The sequence below is a fragment of the Rhinatrema bivittatum genome, chromosome 3 (genome assembly GCF_901001135.1).
Source record: "Rhinatrema bivittatum chromosome 3, aRhiBiv1.1, whole genome shotgun sequence".
Classification (NCBI taxonomy): Eukaryota; Metazoa; Chordata; class Amphibia; order Gymnophiona; family Rhinatrematidae; genus Rhinatrema; species Rhinatrema bivittatum.
This window is the reverse complement of record NC_042617.1, coordinates 245,921,413-245,949,147: the sequence shown is the minus strand read 5'-3', so window position 1 is coordinate 245,949,147 and position 27,735 is coordinate 245,921,413. Positions and strand designations below refer to the sequence as shown.

The following is a 27,735-nucleotide window of genomic DNA, read 5'->3' as shown; positions in this document are numbered from 1 at the left end:
GTAAAGCCCCGGGATGCATGTAAGTCCCGGGGCTTGCAAAAAGGGGCAGGGAGGGGGCGGGGTCAGGCTCCCGGCATAGCAGCCATATTTGCCACTGTGCCGGGGATCGCGCGCTGGCAGGCGCAAAAGATAAAACAAAAATTTTGGGGGGGGGGGGGTGGGAAGGGAACGGGGGAATGCAGCGCAGCTCGGCACACACAAGTTATAAAATCGGGTGTACAAGTGCGCGTGCCGGGTAGCGCGCACACATGTACACCCACACACAACCTTGGGTTTTTTTTGGACCTTTGACCATGTCTCTGCATCTCAGGTTTCGGGAGGGAGGTGGGGGGGGGGGAGGGAATATAGGCTGGGGTGGGGAATGGAGAGTTACTATTGGGAAATTTGTATAACTTACTATGGTGGCCGCTTTCTTTTTTGAAATGTACTTTTCTGAGATCCGGTGGTCACATTGTTTACATTTTTGTATTTCTACTTGTTCTTAATAAAAATTTTATTTAAAAAAAAACAAAAAAACCTACCCCTAAGTGTGCAAATACTTCTTTAAAAATTGTTTTGTTTTCAGTGGGCTTAACAGTATGCACATACCTTTAAGGTGCCCTCCTGCAGAATTTACCCTAGTATATCATATGTACTGTGGTTATAAAAACAAAACACTTCTGGGGAGAATATCCTAGCTGCACGGTTTGATTTTTTTTAATGTACAGCAAGTTTCCAAAGAAAGGCAGAAACAATGTAATTTATTATTACTGTGACACATTCAATTCCTATTTCCCATACAGTTCTCGGGCAGAGTCTCCAAATGAGTGTGTTCTGCGCATACCTTGACAGCAATGAACCTCATTCATAAGCCAGAGTATGTTGGGAATGATCTCAATCTCTCAACTTTATTGCTAATGCCCTTCTTGGTATTTGCATTATGCTAAAGAAAGCCTCCTTCTGGAGTTCAGAGGGTGTAATCTTTATAGGCAACAGAACAGGGTGTGCTTGGAAATTTTTCTTAATCAAGCCTGTGGCACCCAATATAATTGGGACAATTTCTGTTTCTTTCTACATTTTCTTGGTCTCTGGGTGAGTCTCCTAGTACATTAGGATCTTCACTTTCTCTCTACGATCCACAGAATAGTTGCTGGGTATGGACACCTCTATAACAATGCCATTCTTGTGTTTTTCTCCTTCATCACAATATCCTGATTTCTAGCATCGATCTTCCTGTCAGTTGGAATAGGAATGTCCCAGGTGATCACAGTTTCTTTATTCTTTTCTATTCCCAGTTTTGTTTGGTATATCAATGTTATAATACAGTTTCAAATTAATAAATCTGCCACCTTGTGCCTTTCTGCATACATGCCTTCTGACATCAGCACATCACATTCTGCAATGAGATTTGTAACTGTTTCCAGTTCTGTTTTGCAGAATCACATTTGTCTGTTTACTGTTTCTTTTTCTATATTGGCTGTGAACCATCTTGTCTGTAGTTCACTGTGCTGCAATTATCAATCTCTCATCTATAAGCTTTCACCTCTTCTTAGCCACTGCTGAGTCAAATCTTGATCCATGTGGGGTATCTGAAGTAGCTCTCTGTACTTCCCACTGTATTTGTCCTACTGCCAGTTATCTTACCTTGCTTGCAGGTCATCTAATACTTTAAATGTTGTTTTTTTCCTCTTGTTTTGCTAATTCGGTAGCTTCTTTCCCTTCATGTACTGGTGGATTTTCAGTCATTCCCTCTATTCGCCAGATTGATTGCCCAAGCTTAAGGATTGAAACTGATAATGTTTGCTCACTTTCATATTTCAGCACTATTTGAGCATTTGGGTCCACTGATGCTATTAAGTATGACTGAAGGCCTATGATAGTAGCTCTCTAGGTGCAATCAGTTTCTCTAGAGCAAGGAGAGTAATGTTGTTACCAGTAACCCAATTAACATGGAGCAAATTAAATAAGATAGCAACTTGCCTTCATATTAAAAAGTTCTTCTTGGCATTTCTTGTACTTGAAGCAAACTGGAAACCGATCCAAAATCGCAAGTAGCGACCAAGATCAGTAGAACACCAAGGATTCTTTATTATAAAATGCAATAAGAAGCCCGACTCAGGTTGAGTTTCACTCTGTTATGAGCTGCTTCAGGGGCTGTGATCCCTCAGGGGTGATCCTTGGTAAATTCTGGGGCTTTTCCCCACCCCTCCCCCCAGCTCTTTGATTCACATCTTGAGGACTTCCATAAAAGGAGCCTTCCTGGAAGGGTGGCCTACTGAGGTGTGCCTTAGAAGCCTCCATCCAGCAACCAGTCTCAGAGCCATAATAGTCGCAGTGTGGGAATCACCATGACCCTATTTTTCACTGAGGTTCTGATGATGTCATAGAATAGGTGTCTCACAAATGCTATACATGCCTCTTGGCATGCAGCGTCCTTAAATTTTGCAACACTGTCATCCAGGCATTTCTCTGGGAGGTGGTGTATTCTGGGAGGTGCAAAACATGTGCTAGACACAATGCTGCAAAGCACTGAGTGCAATGTCAGGAAGCATCATTGCCTACCTCCTTTTTCTCAGCAATGCCAAGGGACCACAGAAAATGGGAGACTGATGGCAGCTCTTCCTGATTCACAATGGATTTATCTGTTGCCAGAGCCTAGCAGATTGAGGTGGACTAGGGAGTCAACCTGGAGGAAGCTGTGAGGAGAATGCAAAGGAACTGCAACCTTTCCAGCACCCCTGTCCTTCTGAAGAGAGGAACCACCATAGCTTCACCACTCTCACCACCTGGAAACACCACCTCCTCCAACTTTCATCTCTTCCTGGCCTTCCAGGAATCCAAGGCCTTGACAGGAACTGTGAAGCTGGGGCTACAGCCAGCTCATCCAAATCCTCATCTATCCCCAACTTGAGCACCAGAAACCCCCTGTGGGGGGCAAGGAGAGGAAGGAGAGCTGAGGGGAGTGCCTCTGTGTGAGGCAGCAGGCTTGGTGGAGGAGACAGCCAAATTCAGAGAAAAAGGAATGAGGAAAACAGTTGGGAGGACTTTTTTTTTTGGGGGGGGGACGGACCTCTTCCACTTCATCCATCAGCTGGAACCAGCTCAAAACCACAAGCATTAAAGAAGGTGGACCCGGGAACAGTTCCTTCATGAGAACAATTAACCTCTATAATAGCCACCATGCCTGCTGTTTCAGCATCCCCCATCCCTCCTCCCCTGAAGGGGCCTGCAGAAGTATTCGAGAACAACACTGGAGGAGAATATCCTAAGCCTAGCCTCCGTAGGGGTGATCCCTCCCCCCACGGACAACTCAGCCCTTCTCAATGGACCCCCTGCTGCAGGAAAGACAATAATTGATGGCTGATAACCACTGCAGCAGTAACCACAGGCTGAGCTACCTAAGAACATAAGAACATAAGAAAATGCCATACTGGGTCAGACCAAGGGTCCATCAAGCCCAGCATCCTGTTTCCAACAGTGGCCAATCCAGGCCATAAGAACCTGGCAAGTACCCAAAACCTAAGTCTATTCCATGTAACCATTGCTAATGGCAGTGACTATTCTCTAAGTGAACTTAATAGCAGGTAATGGACTTCTCCTCCAATAACTTATCCAATCCTTTTTTAAACACAGCTATACTAACTGCACTAACCACATCCTCTGGCAACAAATTCCAGAGTTTAATTGTGCGTTGAGTAAAAAAGAACTTTCGCCGATTAGTTTTAAATGTGCCCCATGCTAACTTCATGGAGTGCCCCCTAGTCTGCAACAAGGATGGCTCTCTAGGAGTTATCCTGCCAAGCAAGGTTGCCTTTTTCTCAACCTCCAGCTCTAGCTGCTGACCATGAAAATGTACAGGAGTTTCTGGTGGGAAGGGGAGGAGGGATCCAGAGCTTCAGGATATCACACCTCCCCTCAGCCCATACGGCAAGCATAAATCAGAGATAATGTCTCCCCCCCAAATCAGCTCTGCTCAATTGGGGAGAGGGAGATATGATCCCTAAGGATCATACCCGGAGCAAACATCTTCCTTTCGGCAGTCCCAGCTAGGGAATACTGGATCATTGAGCGTACGGGGGGCTCTATAGGGTGATGACAGAGCTCCAATTCTTCTTTATCTGCATCAGCTTGTACAGGGACCAATCCCATATATTTTAACTGGTCTGGTGGGACGATAAGGAAATTGTGCCTATTCCAAAGATAAGAGATTAGAAAGAAGATATGAATCAGCAAATGCTGATAAAAATCCCTTTGAAGCACAATAGGAACACGCTTGTCAAATGTATAGTATGATGGAGTAAAATCACACAGTGCTAGTACAACAGCCATAGTAAAAAGAGGCTTGGCAAGTGTAATCTGCAAAATTAATGTAAATCACCTGTCCTTTTTTCTAGCCAAGAGAAATAGAATATTACCAAAAGCCTTCTAACAATTTTGTCAGCTGTTTATAAAAGGCATATAGTTGTTGAAGGGAAAAAAAAATACTTTCTTACAATTTAATTTTTTGTGGAGTATCAAAATGGCCATCGTAGTCATAGTCAAACACAGGCCCACTGATTACGTTTACCCCATTTCTTTCTGCAGCGTATTTCAGCAAGAGGACATTGTGGAAGAAGTCCCAGATCACTGAAAAACAAGGGCAAGAAACATTTAAACATAATTATATCATGTGTGCTTTATAGATGGGCATATTTCATTATGGATGATAAATATAGCATTTTATAAATCCATAGGCCTTACTGAAGACTAGGGGCATTTTTAAATGCAAAAATGACTTGTGGTAGAAAGCTAACAATACATTGAAAAGCAAGCGTAACATAACTTGTTTGTTAATAATCCAAGTTCTACGTCAGGGAAAAGGAAAAATATAGACTATAAGCCTGCTAATGACCACAAGGCCCATGCAGTCTGCTCATTTTCGTTTACTCTCCTAATATGGCAGACATTACTTCATCTCCAGCATTACCCTCATTTCCCCAAGGATTCACTGTATTTATCCCATGTTTTCCTGAATTTCCATACACCGGCGCTCCAATCACCTGCCAATGGGTGGATGCTCTTCCAGGCAGCCAGCACCTCTATTTCACGTACAGACATGCTTTATTCCACTGCCACCACACCTGCCCCCACTTCCTCATACCGTACCTCCTTGCTCTAGCACTCCCTTCCCCCTACAGAATTCTTTACGGTTGTACATTAGTTATATCTGGCACTTCCAGGTTAAAGCACCTTCAAGCTTTAACCCTGTCTCACTATTGTATATTTATAATTATTACCTGCCTTTATCTTCTTTCCAGCTTATGTTAAGCTTCCAAGTTCTCGATTCCCGTTGATTGTAACTTTGACTTATTCCTATCTATTGTTATCTTTTGTTTACCTGAATTGTTCCTTCAGTTATACCCTCTGTTAAATGTAAACCGATCCGATATGGTTATTTACTATGAAGGTCGGTATAAAAAAACTGTTAAATAAATAAATAAAATATCTTTGAGCTATCCAAATATCTGTAAGACATCCTACCTCTTGTGTTCCAATTTTTTTTTTATTAAAAAAAAACCCAAAACCAAAAAACAGACAAAGCACATCATACAATATCAGATACCTCCCAAGGAAGTGTTCTGTGAAATAGTCCATCAAGAAGTTAAGTTCTGCAGGTGTATATTTGGAGCTAGTTATTGTATACCTGTCCTGGATGTGCATTCACATCTCTTTGTACTTTTGGTCTGTAGTGTGTGACAGTGTGAGTGTGTGTGAGAATGTGTGTACACACTGTACAGTCTATGATCTCGGTGTTGAACTGTAACAGGGCCCAATAGGCAGCAAAGTAAATTAATGCTACTAACCTTGAAAATCCTTGTACATTGGTACAATGTTGCTGGTGATTAGTGCAACAGAGCCGCTATTTCTTAAGTCCTTTACTAGACCTTAAAGGCAAATTTTAAAAAGTAAGCTTTAGTTGCTTTGGAACGCACCTTTTGAAACTTTGAAAGTGAATTTTCAAAATGTTACCCATATATGTGCATAAGTAGCCTCTACTCCCGTATTCCATATTTTATAAAAGTAAAAAATGTGTTATTTGCTTTCACGCACACATATACGCTGCAAAAAAAAAAAAAAAAAAGGGGAGCATCCCAGGGAGCGCTAACACTGTCACGAGTAAGTTGCTATTTTAAAAGGCACTTATATGCATACGTTTTACAACTTAGTCATGTGCTTTTACACTTTACTAATTATCTGATGCAAGTGATATTCATTTTTATTATGAAGAATTGACTGAGTAGAGGTCTGGGTGAACTGGGGAGAATGCAGGCTTTATTAATTATCCTCTTGTTTTGTCCTTCCAGCTCAATTGAAAGCTTTGGCAGCAGAAGCCTTGAGTTGCAGGGACAGGAGATGTTTGTCCCCCCCTTTATTTTATAACCTCCCTTTCTGCACCCCTGTTCTGCATCTAGCCCAACCATCGCAGTGGCAATCCTAGGGGAGACGACACAGACTGCAGACTCCCTTCTGGAACCTAATATTCACGCATCCCGGATCTGGCCAACAAATGCTATCCCTAAGACTCATGAATGCTGCTTCAGCAATATCCCCAGCATGGGAAGCCGAAACAGAACTGAACACAGATCTCCACTAGGGCGGCGCTCAGCACAGCCACTGAGTCAGGAGGCCAGCCCCTCTTCTGGCTTTCTTGCTACCAGAATATTGCTATGTAGGAGTATTACTCTAGTCTCTAAGAGTTTGTGTCTCTTTGTAATTTTATTACTTTGGTTAAAATGATGCAGCAAATCAATTTAAACCTGTGCCCAAAACAATGGCGACAAGATATAGGGGTAGATTTTCAAAACGTACACACGTAAAAGCCCAGGGTGTGTAATTTGCAGCTTTTAAAATATGCGGCACTCACATGCATGCCACGTGCTCATGTGTATGGGCCTTTTAGCGCAAGCAGTGCTTTTAAAATCCATCCCATAGCATCGCTGTTTGTCTGCGCTGTTCCTGCTCTGACCACAAGAGGACACTCTCAGTTGTTAAGCACACATACTCTGCAAAAAATTCACTTTGGAGGTGCCACATATCCTCTATTGAATTTTCAATGAGTTGCAGTTCACAGATGCGGGGCAATTTCATAAGATCTTTTTTATTTATTTTATTTATTTAGGCATAAATTATTGTTAAATATGCACATAAATTACATTCGTTTTCAAAACTATCTTATATCTGTAAATCCGCTTTGAACATTATCCCAGATTTGCTGTGCATTATTTTGCCAACAGAATTTACACACACACACACTTTTTGAAATAAAAAAAACTATATACAGTAGTCCCATCCTCGCCTACACTGATCACGTGCAATTTTACACACACACAGAGGTCGTGCACTTTCCTAGAGGACCACTTCTGAGGGTAAAGCAGTGCTTTTCCAGCAGAAGTCCCCTTTGTAAATGACCCTCTTTAAGGCTGCAATATGAACAGAACATAACGAAGGAAATATGTCCCTGTTTGTAACCCACAAAAGCCTTTCCTTTCACTTAGCAGAAGCGAAATGGAAACCTTTACCTAACAGTCAGACTATCCCTTGCCCTTTCGATGCACGTCTGGACTTACTTGGTGGGAAAAGAAAGCCGTACTTTAGGAGAGGGTGATTTTTGTAGTAAGAACATTTCTGACTATATCTTGGAGGGATGCGGCCGTCTGTGAACAAACAGTTGGAAACATCTATCGTGGAAACAGATAACTTCGCCTAGTGATGAAAACATCCAAACAAAATAGTTAAGCTACTACAATGACTAGAGAAACCAACCATAGATTGGCAACATAGATTGTAATTCCATTCTTCATTCTTTCTACCAAGACAGGTGGGGACGTGGGTGGAGGGCATGAATGAGACGAGGGATTTTTTTTTTTTTTTTTTTTACTTACGAGATTTACCCCATTAGATTAGAAAGCTATTAATTTAAGTACTTCAGAAAAGTGTGTCTGCCTTTAGGAGTGGAAGTGGAAAAGCAAATCAGATCCAGATGTTGGGGACTAGTAATGCATAAGAAGCAGCTTCCTAACCTGCTTTTCATTCCTATGACATACAAAGAAAAAAATGACTCATACCTGTACAGCGAGAGCTGGTAGAGCTTCTGGCAGATTGCTAAGCATTTTCTATACTGAGAAATATGTACTCATGACCAGCGAGGATTACAACTGGAATAACTATATCCCTATCTTTTGGGAGAAGACAACTGGAATTTCTACAGTATTGTTGAAAACTGGACAGATCTCCAGTATTCCAATACCAACAGAGATAATTATTTTAAATTTTAAGTTAATAAGAAATAAAAAAAAAAAAAAGAAAAGCAGCAAACTTGACTAAGGAGTATAGAATATGTATGATAAAAGAGAAAGTTGCTGGTTTCTCACACTCAGTATGCTGCAGGAGGAGGGGAGCATGCGCCTCTTGCAGCACGTTCTAAGATGTGCTGCATATGCAGAAAAAAAAGGATAAATATTGAAATCCCTGTGTAGAGAGGCAGAGAGACAGATAGTGAGAGAGAATCCTCGACTTTCAGACGCTCTCCTAATAATCATAAGAAAGCATTTGTATTATATTATTGAAACTATTGTCTTTGCTATATCCTTTGCTGGCTTGCCTTGCTTTCCGGAACGTAAACTAGCAATAGTAATAAAACACTGTTTATCCTGGCATCCGCAGTTGTTTTGACTCAGTGTTGTGAGCATAGCGTGAAATGCTTGGTGTAGGGGATCCTGTCAGGAAGGGAGCCGGCAGGAGGCTAGTCTTGTGTCTGGAATGGTGGTTATTGCCAGAGGAACTGCCTGGGAGACACCAGTGTTTTGTGTCCTTGTGTTGCCATACTCACAGACAGGCCAATACAGTAAAGGTAGTGCAATTCAGGGGGGACAAACATGCAAATTAGGGCCCGCGGTAAAAAGAGGCGCTAGGGACACTAGCGCGTCCCTAGCGCCTCTTTTTTAATGGAAGCGGCGGCTGTCAGCGAGTTTGACAGCCGACACTCAATTTTGCTGGCGTCGGTTCTCAAACCCACTGACAGCCACAGGTTCGGAAACCGGATGCTGGCAAAATTGAGCGTCCAGTTTTCAACCCGCGAGCCGCGGGCCAATTTAAATTTTTTTTTTAAATTATTTTAAACTTTTAGGACCTCCGACATAATATCGCCATGATATTAAGTCGGAGGGTGCACAGAAAAGCAGTTTTTACTGCTTTTCTGTACACTTCCCTGGCGCCGGCAGAAATTAATGCCTACCTTTGGGTAGGCGCTAATTTCTAAAAGTAAAATGTGCGGCTTGGCTGCACATTTTACTTTCTGTATCGCGCGGGAATAACTAATAGGGCCATCAACATGCATTTGCATGTTGATGGCCCTATTAGTTTCGGGGGGAGGGGGGGTTGGACGCGCGTTTTCGACACGCTATTACCCCTTACTGAATAAGGGGTAGAGCTAGCGCGTCGAAAACGTGCGTCCAAACGCGGGGTAGCAGTGCGCTCCACCGAATATCGACCTCCACCGGAGCGCACTGTACTGTATTGGCCCGAGAGTGAACCTGTAACACTGCACAAGATTTTGCTTACACACGTTTTTCTGAGAAATGCTTTCCTGTTCCAGAAGATGCAGGATATTAAGGCCTTGGGCAAATGCTAGACTATTTCAACACTGTTCAAAGTAAACTGAGCAGCAGGCTTCTTACGCTCAAGTTTGCATGATCTTTAGATTTTGAATTGATCCTAACCTTTTCCAACAAACAACATTTACATTCTAGTTTATTTCTGAAAGCTTAGGTTCTCTTACGTGCACAAAAACATGATATTCAATAACCGTGTTTGTATACCTAGCATATGTTTTTAATTGGCATGTTCAGACAATCTTTTATCAGAGCTAAAAGTATGACTAAGTTACATAAAATATAGGGGTCTAAGCAATAACCTTTAGCATGCACATTAAGGCTGTCTTGTGCATGCTAACAGCAGCGAGCTATACAGGAATGTTAAAGGAGCCCTAGCAGATATTAGCATGTCCAGGCCATCCGTTTGCATGTACGTGCATGCAATGAAAGCACATCACATGCATTAAATAGCACTGTATGCTCGCCCACCACACTATTTTGTAAGTGCCCCTAAAACAGGGGTGGGGCAAGTCCGGTCCTCGAGGGCTGCAAACCAGTCGGGTTTTCAGGATACCCCTAATGAATATGCATGAAATAGATTTGCATACAACTGAGGCAGTGTGTATGCAGGTCTCTCTCATGCATATTCATTAAGGATATCCTGAAAACCCGACTGGTTTGTAGCCCTCGAGGACTGGAATTGCCCATCCCTGCCCCTAAAATGTTCACTAGTTAATATCGACCTCAGTCATGTTAAAGTAACACTTTTCCTTTGCCCCCCCTCACAACTGGTTCTCTCACTTCTTCCCTTTCAATGACCAGCAACCGCCATGTACCAGGGTTAGCTGTATAGCTTTTGGAAGCCAGCAGAAGAAACCAAGAGAATCGAGCAAGCTCAGTTTAGCCTGCTCGTGCTAATTAGCGTGCCCTCTATAAGCAGCATGCTCACGTGATTTGGCCATTGCATTTTTGGGTTTCCATGCCACTTCTGACATTTACCACAAAGCTCACTAATCTTTTTTTTGCTCGGCTCCTTAAGCAGCTTCTAATGAGCCCATGCTAAAATTGGCTGTTTTGTGTGTTTTATTGCATATGCCCCATAGTTGGAAAGGAAAGAAAGAAATAACTAAAAATAAGGAGAAGTCTGGTATATCTTCACTGGAAACAAATATCCATAATTAGACAAAGATTTGAGAAGAAATGAAGACCATATTAAGGTTCATAATATTGATAGCTTGTGTTCAATTAGTACTTTAGTGCCATAGAAACAATATTTTGGAGCACAGATGTCAGCCCTGTGGGAGGAGCTGCAATATTCAGCAAATTCGGGAGAGAGAGTTTGTGTTGAGCATAGTATCCCCAATCATTTTGAAAAGCTGGCTTCTATTATTAGGAGGCCACTAGATATCTAACTTCCTACCAGTCTCCCAACTTACTGAACAGCCAACATAAACTGCCTTATGATCAATGCACTAGATTCTTGTGATCCTGCCGCCATGGGAAAAACCACATAATTCATTTAATTTACAAGCCTCTGCAGAATCAACCAATCTTTGATTTCTGCTATGCCACAGATCAGATGTAGGCCTCAAATACCTGCCTTCGGTATAGTTGTAATTCGTTTCTGAGTTTCTCCCCCCCTTCTGCTTTCTTCTTCCCAGTCACTTCCCCCTGTTTTATTGCAACTTTCGCTCCTGCCAGTTATGGTTAACGTTGTTTTCCTTTCTGTTCTTTGTAAACCGATTTGATATGATCTTTATCATGAAAGTCGGTATAGAAAAGCTTTAAATAAATAAATAAATAAAATAAAATAAATCTGAAGTTCCCCTGCTGCATACTACTGCCTGCAAAGCTGATTCAGTGTGACTACTCTCAGCTTGGAACCATTGAGTTGCATGCTGATTGGCTCTCTCTCTTACAGCCAATTAACATAGCTAGCACCAGGTTAATCACTAGGACACAGAAGAGCTTAAATAAAGTCTCTGCAGATCCCCATTATTAATATTGCTGCTGCCATCTAGTGGTGAAGACATAGCATTGCCTGTTCTCATCCTTACCTTTGCTGCTTTTAACTAGATTCCAGCTGAGAGGTATGTTTTGCACTTGAATATAATTTGTGCTACTTTTTTTTTTTTTTTACTTTTTTTTATTTATATAAATGTTTTTTTATCTGGATAATGTTTACTCCTTTCCCCTTATTTTTATCTTTTTTTTATTTATGTGTATATATATATATATATATATATATATATATATATATATATATATATACATACATACATGTATTTCTATAGAGAGTATTATTCCCCATTTTTCCATTAGATATTAAATCCCCTCCCCAGCCATTAGTCCTCGGCAGCACAGGGAACCGTCACCAGTTCTGTGAGCTAGAGCAGTGCTTTTCAACCTTCTTTATTCTGTGACATATTTTCAAGTCAGCTCAATCCTGGTGGCGCACCAAACCAAATATTGCACAATTCTTGTTCCCCTTCCCCACCACTAGCAGAAGACTTGCACTTTTCATCTTGTGTGCCTCATTCTGTTGGCTTTACTCTGACAGCTAAACATGCAGAACTAGCCGATTCTGGGAGATTACAGAGCCCCACACATTCAAACATCAGATTGGAGCTGGTAGGGTTGATGCATGTAAGATGCACTGTTCTTCTCCCTCCAGTGGGAAGGCGGGACATAGGGTAAGATTACCAGAGTTCTGGTGGGTGAATCTGGGTCACTTGTTCCCTTTATTGCTAGTAATGAGTGAGCAGGTCATTTGGGAAGGGGGAGTTGCAGGTTGTTGTTCAGTGGGCTGTCCCCATGGAAAATTGTAGCAACCTATTCTCAAAATATACCTAAAGGCATACAGGTGAATTTTCAAAGGAGTTACGAATATAAATTTAACATGCCATCATAGCAATTTTCAAAAGCTATTTATTACCCACTTTAAGTGCACTTAAACGTGGGCAAACCCTATTGACAATTCAATGGCATATATTGTAGCAATTTTCAAAAGCTCACTTACATGGGTAAAATGCATTTTGAAAATCAGGCCCATGTCTTAAGTTTTGTTACCACAAAACATTTTTGGGCCTAATACAAACGCCTCCATGCTGGGGACTATGTCCTGCATACAAGAGAATTAATTATACACCAAACAAAAATCCAACTCTTCCCGACATGTAAATTCTACGTGGGAGACACATCCAGGTCAGAGACTTTGAACCCAGATATTTTACACTATTCTTTATCAGGCAATAAAAGTTTCCAGCCTTTGATGTCTCTGACTTACTTTCTTGGCTGATTGGGTCTTTTATCTCTCATTCTTATGAGAAATTCATTCTTTTTATGTTTTCCCTCTTTTTATCTGGGGCCCTCTTTCCTTCTTCATCTCTTTCCTTGAGTGGATATTTTAATTCTCTCTCCTCTTTCAATCTTTCTGCTCTTTCCTTGATTCTCTCCTTCCCTCATTCCTCCTCCTCCTCTTCCAGGGTCTTCTCGCTCTCTCTCTCATCCCCAGCTCTCCCTCATTCTCCAGTACCCTTTCTCCCTGTCTGTTCTTCCAATACCTGGTCATCAATCCCTCCTCCTCCATCCTGGCTCCCTTTCCACTCTCCTATATCCAGTGTTCTGTCTCCTTCTCTCTCTCATGCCTCTCTATACCATATCCTCCTTTCTCTCCCTATTCCTGAGTCCTTCTCCATCGTACTTGATCTTCTCTCTCTCTTTTTTCCTGGGTCTTCTTTCTCCATCACTTTGCTTCATATCTAGGGTCCTTTCTCCCTTTTTCCTCAGTCCCTGGTCTTCTCTCTTGCCCTCCCTTCTCTTGCCTTCTTGTTTTTCCCCCTTTGTCCTTCATATCTGATAACTCTCTCTCCCCCTCCTCCCCTGCTATTGCCCAACTTGACCTTCCAATCTTCCAGTCTGGTTGGCAAAAGCATCAGGGCATAATAAATACTGTGTCAGCATCCTGTGATTCCTCCCCCAACATTCACCACCTTTTGAACTGCCTCCCCTCACCGCCTTTCAGCATTTACCCTCCCCTCAAACCATTCTCACCAGGCTGCATTTCTGGGTGTCTCCTTACTTTGCTGTCATCTAAGTCCCAAGTCCCTGCAAGGCAGACATCCAAGGCTTGGGGCAGTGACTTCTCCAACCAAACAGCACAGCAGAGAAAAACCCTGTACTCCAGGCAGCAGGCGGGAACGGGGGAGTAAACAAGAGGCAAGAGCAAGGAGCTGAGGCTCTTGCCTGTTGTTCACTGTGGCTGGGGGAGCTCCCTGCTCTCCCCCCCCCCCCCACTTCCCTTCTCAGCGTTGTCTGGTTATCATGAGCATGGGAAGGAGGGGCTGGAGTTGCAAGAAGGAGATTTGGAGCATTGTGCAATGGAACCAGGGAGGAGGACATCCTGAGGCTGCCAGCACCGCTGCACATTAAGAATTTCCCCAAGGCACACACCAGTGTTCCACAGCACTCTAGATGGGAAGCACTGAGCTTAGAGGGATGTGTCTGCTCAGACTATACCTCTGCAGCCTTCTACGGGGTACAGCCATAATGGGGAGGAGGTGCAATCCGTTCCCAGGCACAAAGGGGAAGGGCGATACAATTGTTGAAAAATAATGTGAAAGGTTTTCCATTTAAAAAAAAAAAAATAGACTTTTTGGCATATTAAGAGATGAAAAAATTTATTCAAGATCATGCAAAATTTGCCATATAGTTGCCACAGAATTTTGAAAAGTTTGCCATCGAATTTGCTAACTCTTGTCGCGGAATCTTGAAAAATCTGCTGCAGAAAAACAGGGGCTTTGCTTATATCAGATGCTAATTCACACGGTATTGCAAAGGATCTAAACTCATGGATATATAAATAAATACACTGTAGGTATAATGTGCTTTACTGCATGGACTGAAGAATATAGAAAGGTATATTGCTGTGTTCTTTTTATATTCAGCTAAAGACCTCGGAGCACTGGAAGAGATCAGAATCGTAGCCCATCAGTTAGTGCTCTCTACTAACAAGTGGAAGACTTCTGGTCAGGATTGGGGTTTCTGCTGAAATATGGGTAATATTCGCTCAATACCAATGGGAGAAAATGTTTGATAAACTAAGCTCCCTTCATGTTTAATCAAACTGCAATGCTATAAGTAGCTATGTTAGGAACTGACTTTTCCCAATTACAATTTATCACTGCAATATTTGGCCTTGATGTGGGAGAAAAATGGAGAAATAATGGAGATTGTGCATGATGAGTCCTGGAGAGAGCCAAATGAAAGAAGGAGAATTTGCACAGGAGGATAAGCCAAACAGCAATTTCTGATATGTGACGGAAGGTGGAGAAGTGAGAAAAGCACACAGAATCCTTGTTCAGTTCATGCACCAGTTGTTTAAGTTAAGGTTCCATATAAATTGTGCACTTGACTTTTCTCTGGAAGCACTGCCTATCAAATGAATCACAGGAAGAAAGGTCTCCTTTCATGGGCACAACCTGTGCTTTTGTTTGCAAACTTACAATATAGAGTTTTGAGCATTCCTGGGGTTGGAAAGTTTGATTCAGCTGAGAAAAATCAGTTTACAAGCTTAATGCAAAGTCTGTGTTTGAAGTCTAAAGTTTGAGGGATATACAATGGATGAAGAAAATTCATTGATACTTGCATGTTTGCCAACAGTGTATGCACTCCACAAAGGCATCTGGATATCAAAGCTGAACCCGCTCACATACTGACGGTGAGACAGGCTGCAGTAGTTGGTATGGTTCTGTAAAACTCTTGGTCTCCCAAAGGGTAAATTTTGGCTGTTTGTCTTCGTTACTAAAATAGAAATATTGAGACCTTATTAAAAAGCTTACCATTTGTACTTGTGGTAACAGAAAAAATGTGAACCTATAGTTTCTAGAAGAAATTCTCTGCCGGGTGTCTGATTCCACATGGTTTCTCTTTATGTTATTTGGAATATTATAAACACAAAAGTGCAAAAATGCAAAGTTTCTGAAAATATATTTTAAATGATACTAATCAGCTCAATGTCCTGAAGAGAGATCAGAAAACCAGAACTGGACTAATTCCCATTCTAACACATTCAAAGGCATGAATCAGAACATGCTCAATTGGGAGGCAGAAAATCAGAACTGAACTGTTATCTTAAGTGACATGGAGTTAGGGTGGCATCACTGTATTTTTTCCAGAACATAACAGTTTTGTTCCTTATGTTATAAAATGATAGGCAAAATCCCTCTTCTGTGATTGGCTGCTGACAGTTCCTCTGCTTCTCTCATTGCACAATTCTGGTGAACCCTTCAGAATTTGGTGACCTTTCCTTTCCTCATCCCCATCCTCCCCTCGTTATCTTCACTGGCAAGGAATTGTTTTTTTATTCGTTCCCCTGCATTCTTTTGAAAGCCCCAGGGGCAATCATGGTCACAAACTACCATACTTGCAATGTGAATTGGTTGATTCAGTGATTTATATATCATACGTGACATCATGACCAATGTGAACCAATGAGAAGTTGGGTTTGCGAGACAATTTGTGACTCTCACTATTGGTGAGGTTCAGAAGAATTCCAGGAGAGCAAACTAGGAGTGTGCATGCCAAATGTTTTTGCTTTGTTTCTTCATTTTGTTCCTTTTTCATTTCAATTCTTTTTTCTGTTCTCTTTTTTTTTCTTTAACGCACATGAAAACTTTTAGTGTGGGCTATTTGCAAATAGTACATGTTAAAACAATGAAACATCCTTTTTTTGTGTTTTCATTTTTAAATGACATAAAACGACATAACAATATTGTTATTTCTTATGTCATTTTAAACCACGGCATATTCCTAGAGCAAATTATTTAAAAATTACTTACCAGTAGAACAGTTTATTGATTGTGTGTGAATATCAGTGTCTGACGGACAATATTTTGGGATGGGACAAAGAAGGTAGATCTTTCTTTTCAAAGCTGTTATTTTCCAATAGAAATAAAGCACTCCAAAATGCATACTGTTATGGGCTATTGACAATTCGTGGGGTCCGGAGGCACGGGGCTACCCACACATTTATCTAAGCAAGGGCTGGAATTCAAGGTGGCCTGGGATAACATCAGACTGAAAAATACATATGGGTCATCTTCTTCCCAATAGCTGCAGCAGCAATGTGGCACATGAAGTGTGCCCAACGACACTCGCTCTGGTCTGTATTGCAGAATAGGGGAGGAGCAAATTCAGAGCGGCCGGTGATTGGCAGCATTAGAAGACAATTTTATGTGGTGGGAATACTTTTTGTTTATTTTTGATTAGTGGGTCACTAATTTAATGGCTAAATATCATATCCGGTGAATTTTGATTCCCGTTGATACATGACAATATTCAGCAACCTCATACAGTTGGACTCAGTGAAGTACCGTAGCAAGATAGGAAAATTGGTCCTTATCTGCTAATTTTTGTTCCTGTAGTACCATGGATCAGTCCAGACTCCTGGGTTTATTCACCCCTGCCAGCAGATGGAGACAGAGAAAGTTTCACTGACTCTGCTTGTAAGCCCTGGTGCCACCTGCAGTTCCTCAGTATTGATATGTATACAAGCAAAAAGGTTACGTGCAAAGCTCAATAAAAACTGGCAAAACTGGTAAACTGGTAAAAATGTGGATAAAAAACTAGTAGTCCTTAACCGAAACAAAAGGTGTATGCTGAGCGGAGGACCCTCCACCTCCAAAAACCGGGTGGGTTCTGGACTGATCCGTGGTACTTCAGGAACGAAAATTAGCAGGTAAGGATCAATTTTCCTTTCCCTGTACGTACCTAGATCAATCCAGACTCCTGGGATGTACCAAAGCTCCCTACTTAGGGAGGGACCTGGAGAGTTCCACTCGCAAGACACTTTCACCAAATGACAAGGAGCCCAAGTCCCCTACATCCAGCCGGTAATGCTTTGCAAAGGTATGCAGCGACTTCCAAGTCGCCGCTCTGCAAATCTCTTGCGGAGAAACCAACTGAGCCTCCACCCACGAAGCCGCCTGAGCCCAAGTCGAGTGGGCTCGCAAACCCTCAGGAACCTGACGACCTTTGATAATATATAAGTCGACCCAATAGCTTCCTTAAGCCACCTTGCATGGTTGCCTTGGAGGCATGGGTACCCTTCTTTGAGCCACTCCATAAAACGAAAAGATGATCAGATCTCCTGAAATCATTAGTGACCTTGAGATACCACAGCAAAGCTCTGCGAACATCCAATAGCTTAAGCTCTCGAGCATGCGTCATAGAAGCATCCAATTCTAGGAAAGCTGGAAGTTCTATAGACTGATTAACATGGAAGGCAGAGACCACCTTCGGAACAAAAGAAGAAACCATCTGCAATGAGACGCCCGAATCAGAGATCTGAAGGAATGGGTCACGGCAAGACAAAGCCTGAAACTCAGAAATCCTCCTGGCAAAACAGATGGCCACTAAGAAGATGACCTTGAGAGTCAAGTCCTTAAGGGTTGCCCTAAGGATTGGTTCAATTGAAGCCTCACACAGCACTTGGAGAACTATATTAAGGTTCCAGGAGGGACAGACTTTCCGCACCAGAGGGCACAAATTCTTCACTCCCCAAAGGAACCTAAGCACATCGGGATGAGAACACAAGGTGTATCCCTCAACTTTTCCCTGTAAGCAAGCCAGAGCTGCTACTTGCATCCTAAGAGAATTAAAGGCAAGCCCTTTACCTAAATCTTCCTGCAGGAAAGACAAAATGTGAGACAAGGAGGAATGTTCAGCCACTATCCCTTCAGATATGCACCAAGCCTCAAAAACCTTCCACAACCGAACGTACAACAGGGAAGTAGATGTCTGCCTAGCTTGCAAAAAAGAGTATCCTTTCCATCTCAAGCGTTGCCTCTCAAAAGCCAAGACCCTAGACAAAAGCGATCTGCCTGGTCAGAAAATATGGGACCCTGACGGAGAAGACAAGAAAGATGACTGAGGCATAGCAGGCCGTCCACTGCTAAATTGATGAGATCTGCGAACCACGGTCAACCTTGGCCACTCTGGGGATACCAGCACCACATCCCCTGGATGCTTTTCTATCAGATGCAAGACCTTGCCTTCTAGAGGCCAAGGAGGGAAAACAGAGCTGAATCCCCTGAGGCCAGGGTACCACCAGAGCACTGACTCCCATGGCCCTGTACTCTCTTCTGCGGCTGAAAAAAACGAGGTGCTTTTATTTTGAGCTAGGTTGCCATCAAATCTAGGTGAGGACAACCCCACTGTTCTCGGATGAGCTGCATCGCCAAATCCGCCAATTCCCATTTGCCTGGATCCAAGCTCTTGCACCTGAAGAAATCAGCCTGGACGTTCTCGATGCCTGCAATATGAGACGCCGCTATCTGAACCAAGTACTGCTCCACCCAGTGAAACAGCTCTTGAGCCTCAAGGGCCACCCCCGACTCTTGGTGCCATCATGTCAACTGATGTAAGCCTGACCGAGCGACCTTGAATAAGAGGTAGAAAAGTGAGTAGCGCCAACCGCACTGCCCTGGTCAACAGATTGATAAGCCAAGAGGCTTCTTCCAAAGACCAAATGCCCTGGGCTTTCTGTCATTCATACACCGCCCCCCATCCAGAGAGACTGGCTGTATTAAGAATCACCCAATTCGGAACCTCCAGATTGACACCACACTGTAGATTGGATGACTGTAGTCATCAAGAGAGGCTGTCCCTGGTCGAAGCATCCAGAAAGACAGGTTGATGAAAGGCCTCTGACAACGGATTCCACCTCTCCAACAGAGCCCTTTGAAGTGGCCTCAAATGTGCGAAGGCTTATGGCACTAGCTCCAGCATGGAAGCCATCGACCCCAGAACCTGAAAAAAATCCCAGGCTCTGGATACCCTCAATGCCAACAAGCACCGAACTTGTGTCTGTAACTTGGACATATTCTCCTCCGGGAGGAACACCTTGCCCTGCCTCGTATCGAAACGAGCTCTGAGGTAGTTGAGGGACTGAGACAGGACCAAATGGCTCTTCGCCAGATTGACCACCCAGCCAAGAGACTCTAGTAGCCGAATTACCTTCTGCACCGCGACACAGCACCCGTCTAACAACTTTTCTCTGATGAGCCAATTGTCCAGATAAGGGTGCACCAGCACTCCGCCACTGCCGCCACCACCACCATAACCTTGGTGAATATGTGGGGAGTCGTGGTCAGCCCGAAGGGAAGAGCCTGGAACTGGAAATGCTGACCCAGCACTGCAAATCTCAGGAAGTGCTGGTGATCCTGGAATATACAGATAAGCCTCCGTCAGATCCAGGGGGGCCAGAAACTCTCGGTTGCGCACCGCTGCAATCACCGACTGTAAAGTCTCCAAGTGAATCCTTGGGACCTTCAACACAGTATTTACATGCTTCAGATCCAGAATGGGGCGAAAAGTGCCTTCCTTCTTTGGCACCACGAAATAAATGGAGTATCAACCCTTGCCCCATTCACCCAGGGGAACCGGGATTATGGCCCCTAAGCTGTGCAACCTGTGCAAAGTCTCCCAAACTGCATGATGGTTTTCTAAAAATCAGCATGGGAGACTAGAAACAGGTCACGAACAGGGCACGCAAACTCTAATGCGTATCCATCTCATTACACTGAGGACCCACTGATCCTGAGTAATTTTGGTCCATTCCCCGAAAAACCACACTAGGCGACCCTCTATTCAGGGAATGGTGGAGTGGACTGGCCTCACTTCATTGGGATGATTTGGCCCCCATAGCTCCCCCACTTGTGGGAGCCCTGAAAGACCTACACCCTCCCCGAAAGGACTGACCCCAAGTCGAGCCTTGAGATGGAAACTGTCTCTGCGACATCGCTGCATCTCTCAAAGGGCAAGACTGTCTACCATCCCAAAAATGCACCCGAGCCTGAAAGGCCTGCTTATTCCAAGGCTTGTCCTCTGGAACTTGTGCACCTTCGTCTCACCCAGCTGCTTCATCAGCTGTTCTAAGTCCTCTCCAAACAAGAGGTGCCCTTTAAAGGTTAACAACCCTAACTGAGACTTAGAAGATACATTTGCAACCAATTACAGAGCCATAGTAAATGCCCGGCCGCCACTGCGGAACCCATAATCTGAGACAAAGAACGGACCAAATCATAGAGAGCATCTGCTACACACACAACAGATGCTTCCTCGTGATCTGCATTAGGCGCATCGGTACCTGCTGTGCCTGTGCATCCTGAAATCATTGTACTCAGTGCAGACAGGCTCTCTGCATAAAACTGGAGCAAATGGTGGCCCTCAGTCCCAAAGCAGACACCTCAAAAATCCATTTGAGATGAAGCTCCAACTTTTGATTCTGAACATCCCTGAGGGCAGCCATGCCTGCAACTGGTATAGTGGTTTTCTTAGTCACCACCAATACTGCCACATCCACCTTTGGAAGTGAAAAAAGCTCTAAAGTTTGCTCAGGTAAGGGATAAAGCTTCAACATCACTCTTCCAACCCTTAAACCAGAGTCTGGGGTATTCCATTCCAGCTCCACCAACTGCTTCACGGACCTATGATAGGGACACTGTCAGAGGAGCCCTAAGGCCATCGAGCACCAGATCCGTCCCACCCATGTCCAGATCCTCCTGAGGGGCCTTCAATCCCAGCTCCTCGAGAACCAGAAGGTTTAAAGGAGCCAACTCTTCCCTCTGAAACAAATGGAGAATTTTAGAGTCATTCCCTTCCAGAATTGGAGGGGCCCCCAGATCATCCCCCTGATCTATATCAGGCAGCCCTTGATCATCACCGTGTGCTCCCGAGATTATCACCATATCCTTGGAGGGGGGAGTCTAGTGACCCCACTAAGTCATCTGAGTCGTCAGCCATCCCCCCTGGAAGCAACAAGCACTGAACCCCCGAGGGTCTGACGTCCCATGACTGACTGGACCCTGCCATGGTTCCAGAAGGCATGGGGCATGGTCCCCAGGATGCCAGGCCTATCTGCCGGGATCCCAACCCCTCCTGCCAAGCCATATAGGTCTGGTGAAGCAGGAGGATAAAATCCAGGGAAAAAGCGTGCAGAGCCACAGGCAAGGAAGAGGCCTGATCCCCAATGGCCCTGGAGCCCGCATATCCTTCCCAAGTGACTCCACTGTGCCCCCCGCCCCTCAAAGGGACCCGAGTGGACAGGGGAAAGCAGTGGAGGGAGATCCCCCTCCCCTTCAGGACATGGCGGCACGTGCGAACTGGGGTCTAAAATGGCCACCGCTCCAGCCACAAGGGAGCCAGCGGGCCCGATGTGAGCAGCAGCAGCACTAGTGGGGTCGACCGCAGTCACCATGAGGCATTCAGTTTTTCTGCACTTCACGGCCATCGGGAGGAGAAAGGGCCCTACATGCAGAACAAAGGCCGGCCCAACTGAGACATGCCGAAGCCGCACCACAAACGTGGCATGCCGAATCGTGAACCATTCCCCCTGGAGGCGGGAGAAGAAAACCCTCCCCGCTGACACAAAATAAAAAGAAACGCCAGTAAAAATGCACAGGAGGAGGAGGAGGAGGAGGGGAAGGGAAAAGGCCTCAGAGCCTTACCGCTCAGCTGCTCCTTACAGCAACAACCTTCCTGTTTCTATGAACTTTAAGAACATAAGAACATGCCATACTGGGTCAGACCAAGGGTCCATCAAGCCCAGCATCCTGTTTCCAACAGTGGCCAATCCAGGCCATAAGAACCTGTAAAGTACCCAAAAACTAAGTCTATTCCATGTTACCGTTGCTAGTAATAGCAGTGGCTATTTTCGAAGTCAACTTAATTAATAGCAGGTAATGGACTTCTCCTCCAAGAACTTATCCAATCCTTTTTTAAACACAGCTATACTAACTGCACTAACCACATCCTCTGGCAACAAATTCCAGAGTTTAATTGTGCGTTGAGTAAAAAAGAACTTTCTCCGATTAATTTTAAATGTGCCACATGCTAACTTCATGAAGTGCCCCCTAGTCTTTCTGTTATTCGAAAGAGTAAATAACCGATTCACATCTACCCTTTCTAGACCTCTCATGATTTCCTCTTTTTTTTTTTTTTTAAACTTTACTAAAACAGAAAAATCGAGGGCTCTCCTCTCCTAAGGCTGAAGGGAACAGTCCAGCTCAGTTCAGCTGAAGAAACCTAGGAGAGGAAGAGGCTCTAAAAAAGAAATAAGGAGCAGAGGGGAAAAACACCCCAAAGTTGAAAGCCACCTAGGCAGCCTCGTGGAGAGGAGGGATCACCAAGGATCGAGCATACAAAAAGGTCACCAACCTCCAGCTTGTCCACCTCGGCCAAACAGGGAATGGGTTCCCTTGGGATCCAAACTCCTGGGAGAAAGACTCACCCAAAACAGAAAAAAAGGAAAAAAGAACTGAAAACTGCAGGTTTATGCACCAGCCACCATCTGCTGGAGACAGAAATACTGGGGAACTGCAGGTGGAACCAGGGCTTATCAAGCAGTGTCAGTGAAGCTTTCTCTCTGTCTCCATCTGCTAGCAGGGGTGAATAAACCCAGGAGTCTGGACTGAATCAGGTACGTACGTACAGGGAACTGCAATGATCAGTTTGTCTCGCAATGAATAGCAGAAACAAATATTGTACCCAAACCATAAAATATGTTACAGTTAAGCATTCTTAGCTGCAGTAACATATTAGTTTGCTTGATTTTTCAAAGAGCATCCTGGAAACAGCAATACATGAAAATTACCATGGCTAATAGCCAGTTCTTTATTTCCTGGATTATCTTAGGTATATATGTACTGTAATATCTCTCTTTAGTTATAGTCAATTTGAGGAATCACATTTCTTGCAGAAAATCAAAGCAATTTACAATAAAATTAATTACATGCAAATAAACATAATAAATGATAAAGTAATCATAAAATTAATTTCATAAAGCTAAAAAATATAAAAAAAATTGACTAATAATGAAAACAGATCAAAACTAAACAGTGGTGCAGCAAATAACAGAAAACCAGGATACAGAACCACAATTGTCATATGTTTGGCAGAACAGAAGTATCTTGAGCTCTTTTCTAAACTTGTTAAAATCTTCTGCTGGAACAGGCATTACTGGTATATGCAGATAGAGGAGTAATTCTCATTGATCGAACCTCTCTCTGGTAGAGGTTTTACAATAATGCCTTGATTTCACAAGCGCATCCACTGAGTTTTTGGATGCCAGATCTTACGCTGCAGATGGACTTTTGAACTATCTTTTCCATGCAGTACATTGGGGTAGATTTTAAAAGGGTGCACGTGGGTGAACATGTGCACGTGCTACCCGGCGCGCGCACATGTACACCCAATTTTATAACTTGTGCACACAGGCACGTGCAAGTTATAAAATTCGGGGTCGGAGCGTACAAGGGGGTGCACAATTGTGCACCTTGCGCGCGCCGAGTCGTGCAGCCTTCCCCCTTCGCCCCCCCCCCCCCCCCCCGTTCCCTCCCGGGCCACTCCAAAATCGGAATGGCCTCGGAGGGAACTTCCCTACCCCCCACCCCACCTTCCCTTCCCTCCCCCGTCCTTACCCCCCTACCTTTTCTTTTTTCTATCTTTTATTACAAAACTTACTTCAGCCCTGGGGATGAAGTAAGTTGCGCGCGCTGGCCGACTGCTGGAGCACGATCCCAAGCACAGTGGCAAATGGCCGCGGTGCCTGGAACCTCCGACCTTGTCCCCGCCTCGCCCCCAGACCGCCCCACCCCTCCCACGTCCTGCCCCCTCCCCGCCCCTTTAGTAAAGCCCCGGGATTTTCACGCATCCCGGGGCTCTACATGCGTTGCCGGGCCTTTTGAAAATAGGCCTGGAGTGCGTAACCTTTTGAAAATCCGGCCCATTGTCTACTAAAGGAACATCTGCTCATACTTTGTATATATGAATGAGATCTCCTATAAAAGAATTCCTTTCTCTCTCTCATCAGACTGTGATTGTAAAGACCTAATTGCCTACGTGAGAAAACCTGCATAACTATGTTTTGGAAACCTATGGGGCAGATTTTAAAAGGCCCACGCATGTAAATCCTTCCGGATTTACGCGCGCAGGGCCCTTGCGCATGTAAATCCTTCCGGATTTACGCGCGCAGAGCCCTTGCGCGCCGGCGCGCCTATTTTGCATAGGCCGCCGGCGCGCGTAAAGCCCTGGGACGCGCGTAAGTCCCGGGGCTTTCGAAAAGGGGCGGGAGGGGGCATGTCCGGGGGTGCTCCCGAAACGACGTGGCATTTCGGGGGCATGCCGCGGCGTTTCGGGGGCGTGGCGCCGGCCCGGGGGCGTGGTCGAGGCCTCCGGACCAGCCCCCGGGACCGGAGGACGGCGCGGGGCTGCCGGCAACGCGCGCAAAGTTAGGGGGGGGGGGAAGGTGGGGGGAGGGCGAAGGAAAGTTCCCTCCGAGGCCACTCCGAAATCGGAGCGGCCTCGGAGGAAACAGGCAGCGCGCGCTGGGCTCGGCGCGCGCAGGTTGCACAAATGTGCACCCCCTTGCGCGCGCCGACCCCGGATTTTATAAGATACGCGCGGCTACGCGCATATCTTATAAAATCCAGCGTACTTTTGTTCGCGCCTGGTGCGCGAACAAAAGTACGCGATCGCGCAAGTATTTAAAATCTGCCCCTAAGTGATTATAGTCCAAGAAAACCCAATTGATTATAGTCCAAGAAAAGCAAACTATCCTGCGACTGAGTAGACACAAACTCATCCTTCATAACTCTATTTTGACTCATTTTCTTACCCTCTGAGGAATTCAAGTTTAATTTTGACTCAACATCTTCAGCTGACAAAGCCTACAAAAGAATGAAAATATATTAAAATTTAAATATTTTCATAATAGATTAAAACATAATTTAAATATGAGGCAGCCATTTTTGCCACATGATTCCTACTTACTAAAGCAGTACAAGAACAACCTAGCTTGTCTGAGGCCACATGCAGAAATGGGCAGATAGAAGGTCCAGTTACTTCCTTGGGATGGATGGGCTCATAGACTGGTTTCCTCAACAGGTGATTTAGATTTCCATGAGAGCCATTATTGGATGCTGGTGTCAAACCTAATAGGTCTATAGCAAAAACACTAAAGTTACTCAATAATACTGTGTATGCTTTTTACATGAAGTTCAGGATTTTAGTGAAAGCCTCAGTGTTGTTTATAAGAGAAATCATTTTGAAAGTTTAAAAGGGCACCAAGAAACATAAATTATTGTAAAACCTGGGCACATATTGGGGTCGATTTTAAGACTAGTGTGCACATGGATGTGACAATTTTATAACATGTGCACCGATGTGTGCATGTTAAAAAATCTGATGGCTGCTTGCATGTGTGGGCGGCCCGCGACTCGCAAGCATGGGAGGGGGGGGGGGGGGAATTTTACAAAGCAAAGCATGACAACGTGAGTAGGGCTTCCCCAGTTCCCTCCCAGGCTGCTCAAATTAAGGAGTGGACTGGGAGGGCACTTCCTTATACCCCTATCTAACTTTCCTACCTTTTCCACTCTCCTCTCCTCCCTGACCCCTACCCCCTACCTATTAGAATTGTTTTTATTTTATACCTTACTGCTCCTTTGGAGCAGCAGTAGACTCCGCGCACTGGCAGCCGGCCGGTGCGTGCTTCCCCGGGACAGTGGCTAATGGTGCTGTTCTGGCCCTCCCTGCCCAGACCATGCCCCCGGCCTGCCTCTTTGGCGAGGCCCAGCACTTCGGCATGTAATGGTGTTTACACACGTGGCTGTGCCCTTCCGAAAATGCGCATGGCCACACACGTAAACCCCTCATTTTTACGCACGTGGCCCTTTTAAAATCGGGCTGAATAAGCAGGAAAGCTCCAATAAAAAATGTATTAGTGCCTGCTTCTGAAACTAAAATCCACAAAACTTCAAGTTAATATATTTTTGGAGCTTTTACATTTAGCGATATCTTCAGATTCTGAAGTTTCATTTGGCATCTCCTTCATAAGAATACATTAATCTTAGCAACTGCTTGTCCTTATAGTTCTAGGATAATAATAATGTATGTATATTACATTAATGTTGCATTTGCATAGAGGTAGTTTGGTAACCGGAAAGGTAATTTCAAAGGGACTTCTGCGGGTAGACCAGTGTTTTACATACAGAAATTGTCTTTTACACAATTGCCCACCCAATATACACAAACGTATTTATTTGCATTTATTTGTTCTTGGATTTATTAAACTGCCCTGCTCCATGATCTTGAGGCAATTACATAACATAAAATGAATTAAAATATTACAGCATAATAACAATTGACTAAAATAAACATGCAAAATTGAATCATAACAGATGCCATAAATCTAAAATAAACTACAAATTAAATGCGCTCATATATAAACATCAAATTATAAAAAAGCAAATGTTGCTTTCCTGTAACAGGTGTTCTCACAGGACAGCAGGATGTTAGTCCTCACATTTGGGTGACATCACAGGATGGAGCCCAATCACGGAACACTTTTGTCAAAGTTTCTAGAACTTTGACTGGCACCTACTGGGCATGCCCAGAATGGCACTAAACCTGCAGCCAGCAGGGGTCCCCCTTCAGTCTTGTTTAAAGCTACAGGAAGTGCCGAAAAATAAAATAAGAAAGCGAACCCAACGTCACGGGGTGGCGGGCGGGTTTCGTGAGGACTAACATCCTGCTGTCCTGTGAGAACACCTGTTACAGGTAAGCAACATTTGCTTTCTCACAGAACAAGCAGGATGGTACTCACATATGGGTGAATACCGAGCTGAGGATGTCCGAGAAATGCACCAAATGTACCCAAGATGTGCAATAGGCACAAGGACTTGGGTGGAATTTAGTAGAGGGCATCCTGAACCCTAACGGGCAGGTGGGTGTTGGTACGTCAAATTGTAAAAAGGTTGCACAAGACAGATAGGCCGAAGATGGAATCTTGTCTTCCGGCCTTGTCTAAGCAATAATGGGCTGTAAAGGTATGGAGAGAACTCCAGGTAGCAGCCTTGCAAATGTCAGGAAGCGGCACCAAGCGTAGGTGTGCTACTGAAGTCACCATGGCCCTCATAGAGTGTGCTTTAACACGGTCTTGAAGCGGAATGCCTGCTTGCTGATAGCAAAAAGATATGCAGTCCGCTAACCAGGAGGAGAGAGTCTGCTTACCCACAAGCTGCCCCAATTTGATGGAATGGAAAGAGACAACAATTGAGTGCTTTTC

At 44.2% G+C, this 27,735-nt stretch overlaps 1 protein-coding gene across 1 annotated transcript in view; it reads right to left on the bottom strand.

Moving 5' to 3' along the window:
• ENPP1 (ectonucleotide pyrophosphatase/phosphodiesterase 1) overlaps positions 1-27,735 on the bottom strand; it is a 225,440-nt gene that overhangs the window by 5,418 nt on the left and 192,287 nt on the right. The window contains exons 18-23 of the mRNA XM_029594404.1: positions 25,443-25,612; positions 25,288-25,339; positions 15,259-15,413; positions 7,587-7,722; positions 5,823-5,903; positions 4,473-4,605 (exon numbers count right to left, since the gene is read on the bottom strand). Of these exons, the coding sequence (XP_029450264.1) occupies positions 4,473-4,605; positions 5,823-5,903; positions 7,587-7,722; positions 15,259-15,413; positions 25,288-25,339; positions 25,443-25,612 (727 nt within the window). The remainder of the gene's footprint in view (positions 1-4,472; positions 4,606-5,822; positions 5,904-7,586; positions 7,723-15,258; positions 15,414-25,287; positions 25,340-25,442; positions 25,613-27,735) is intronic.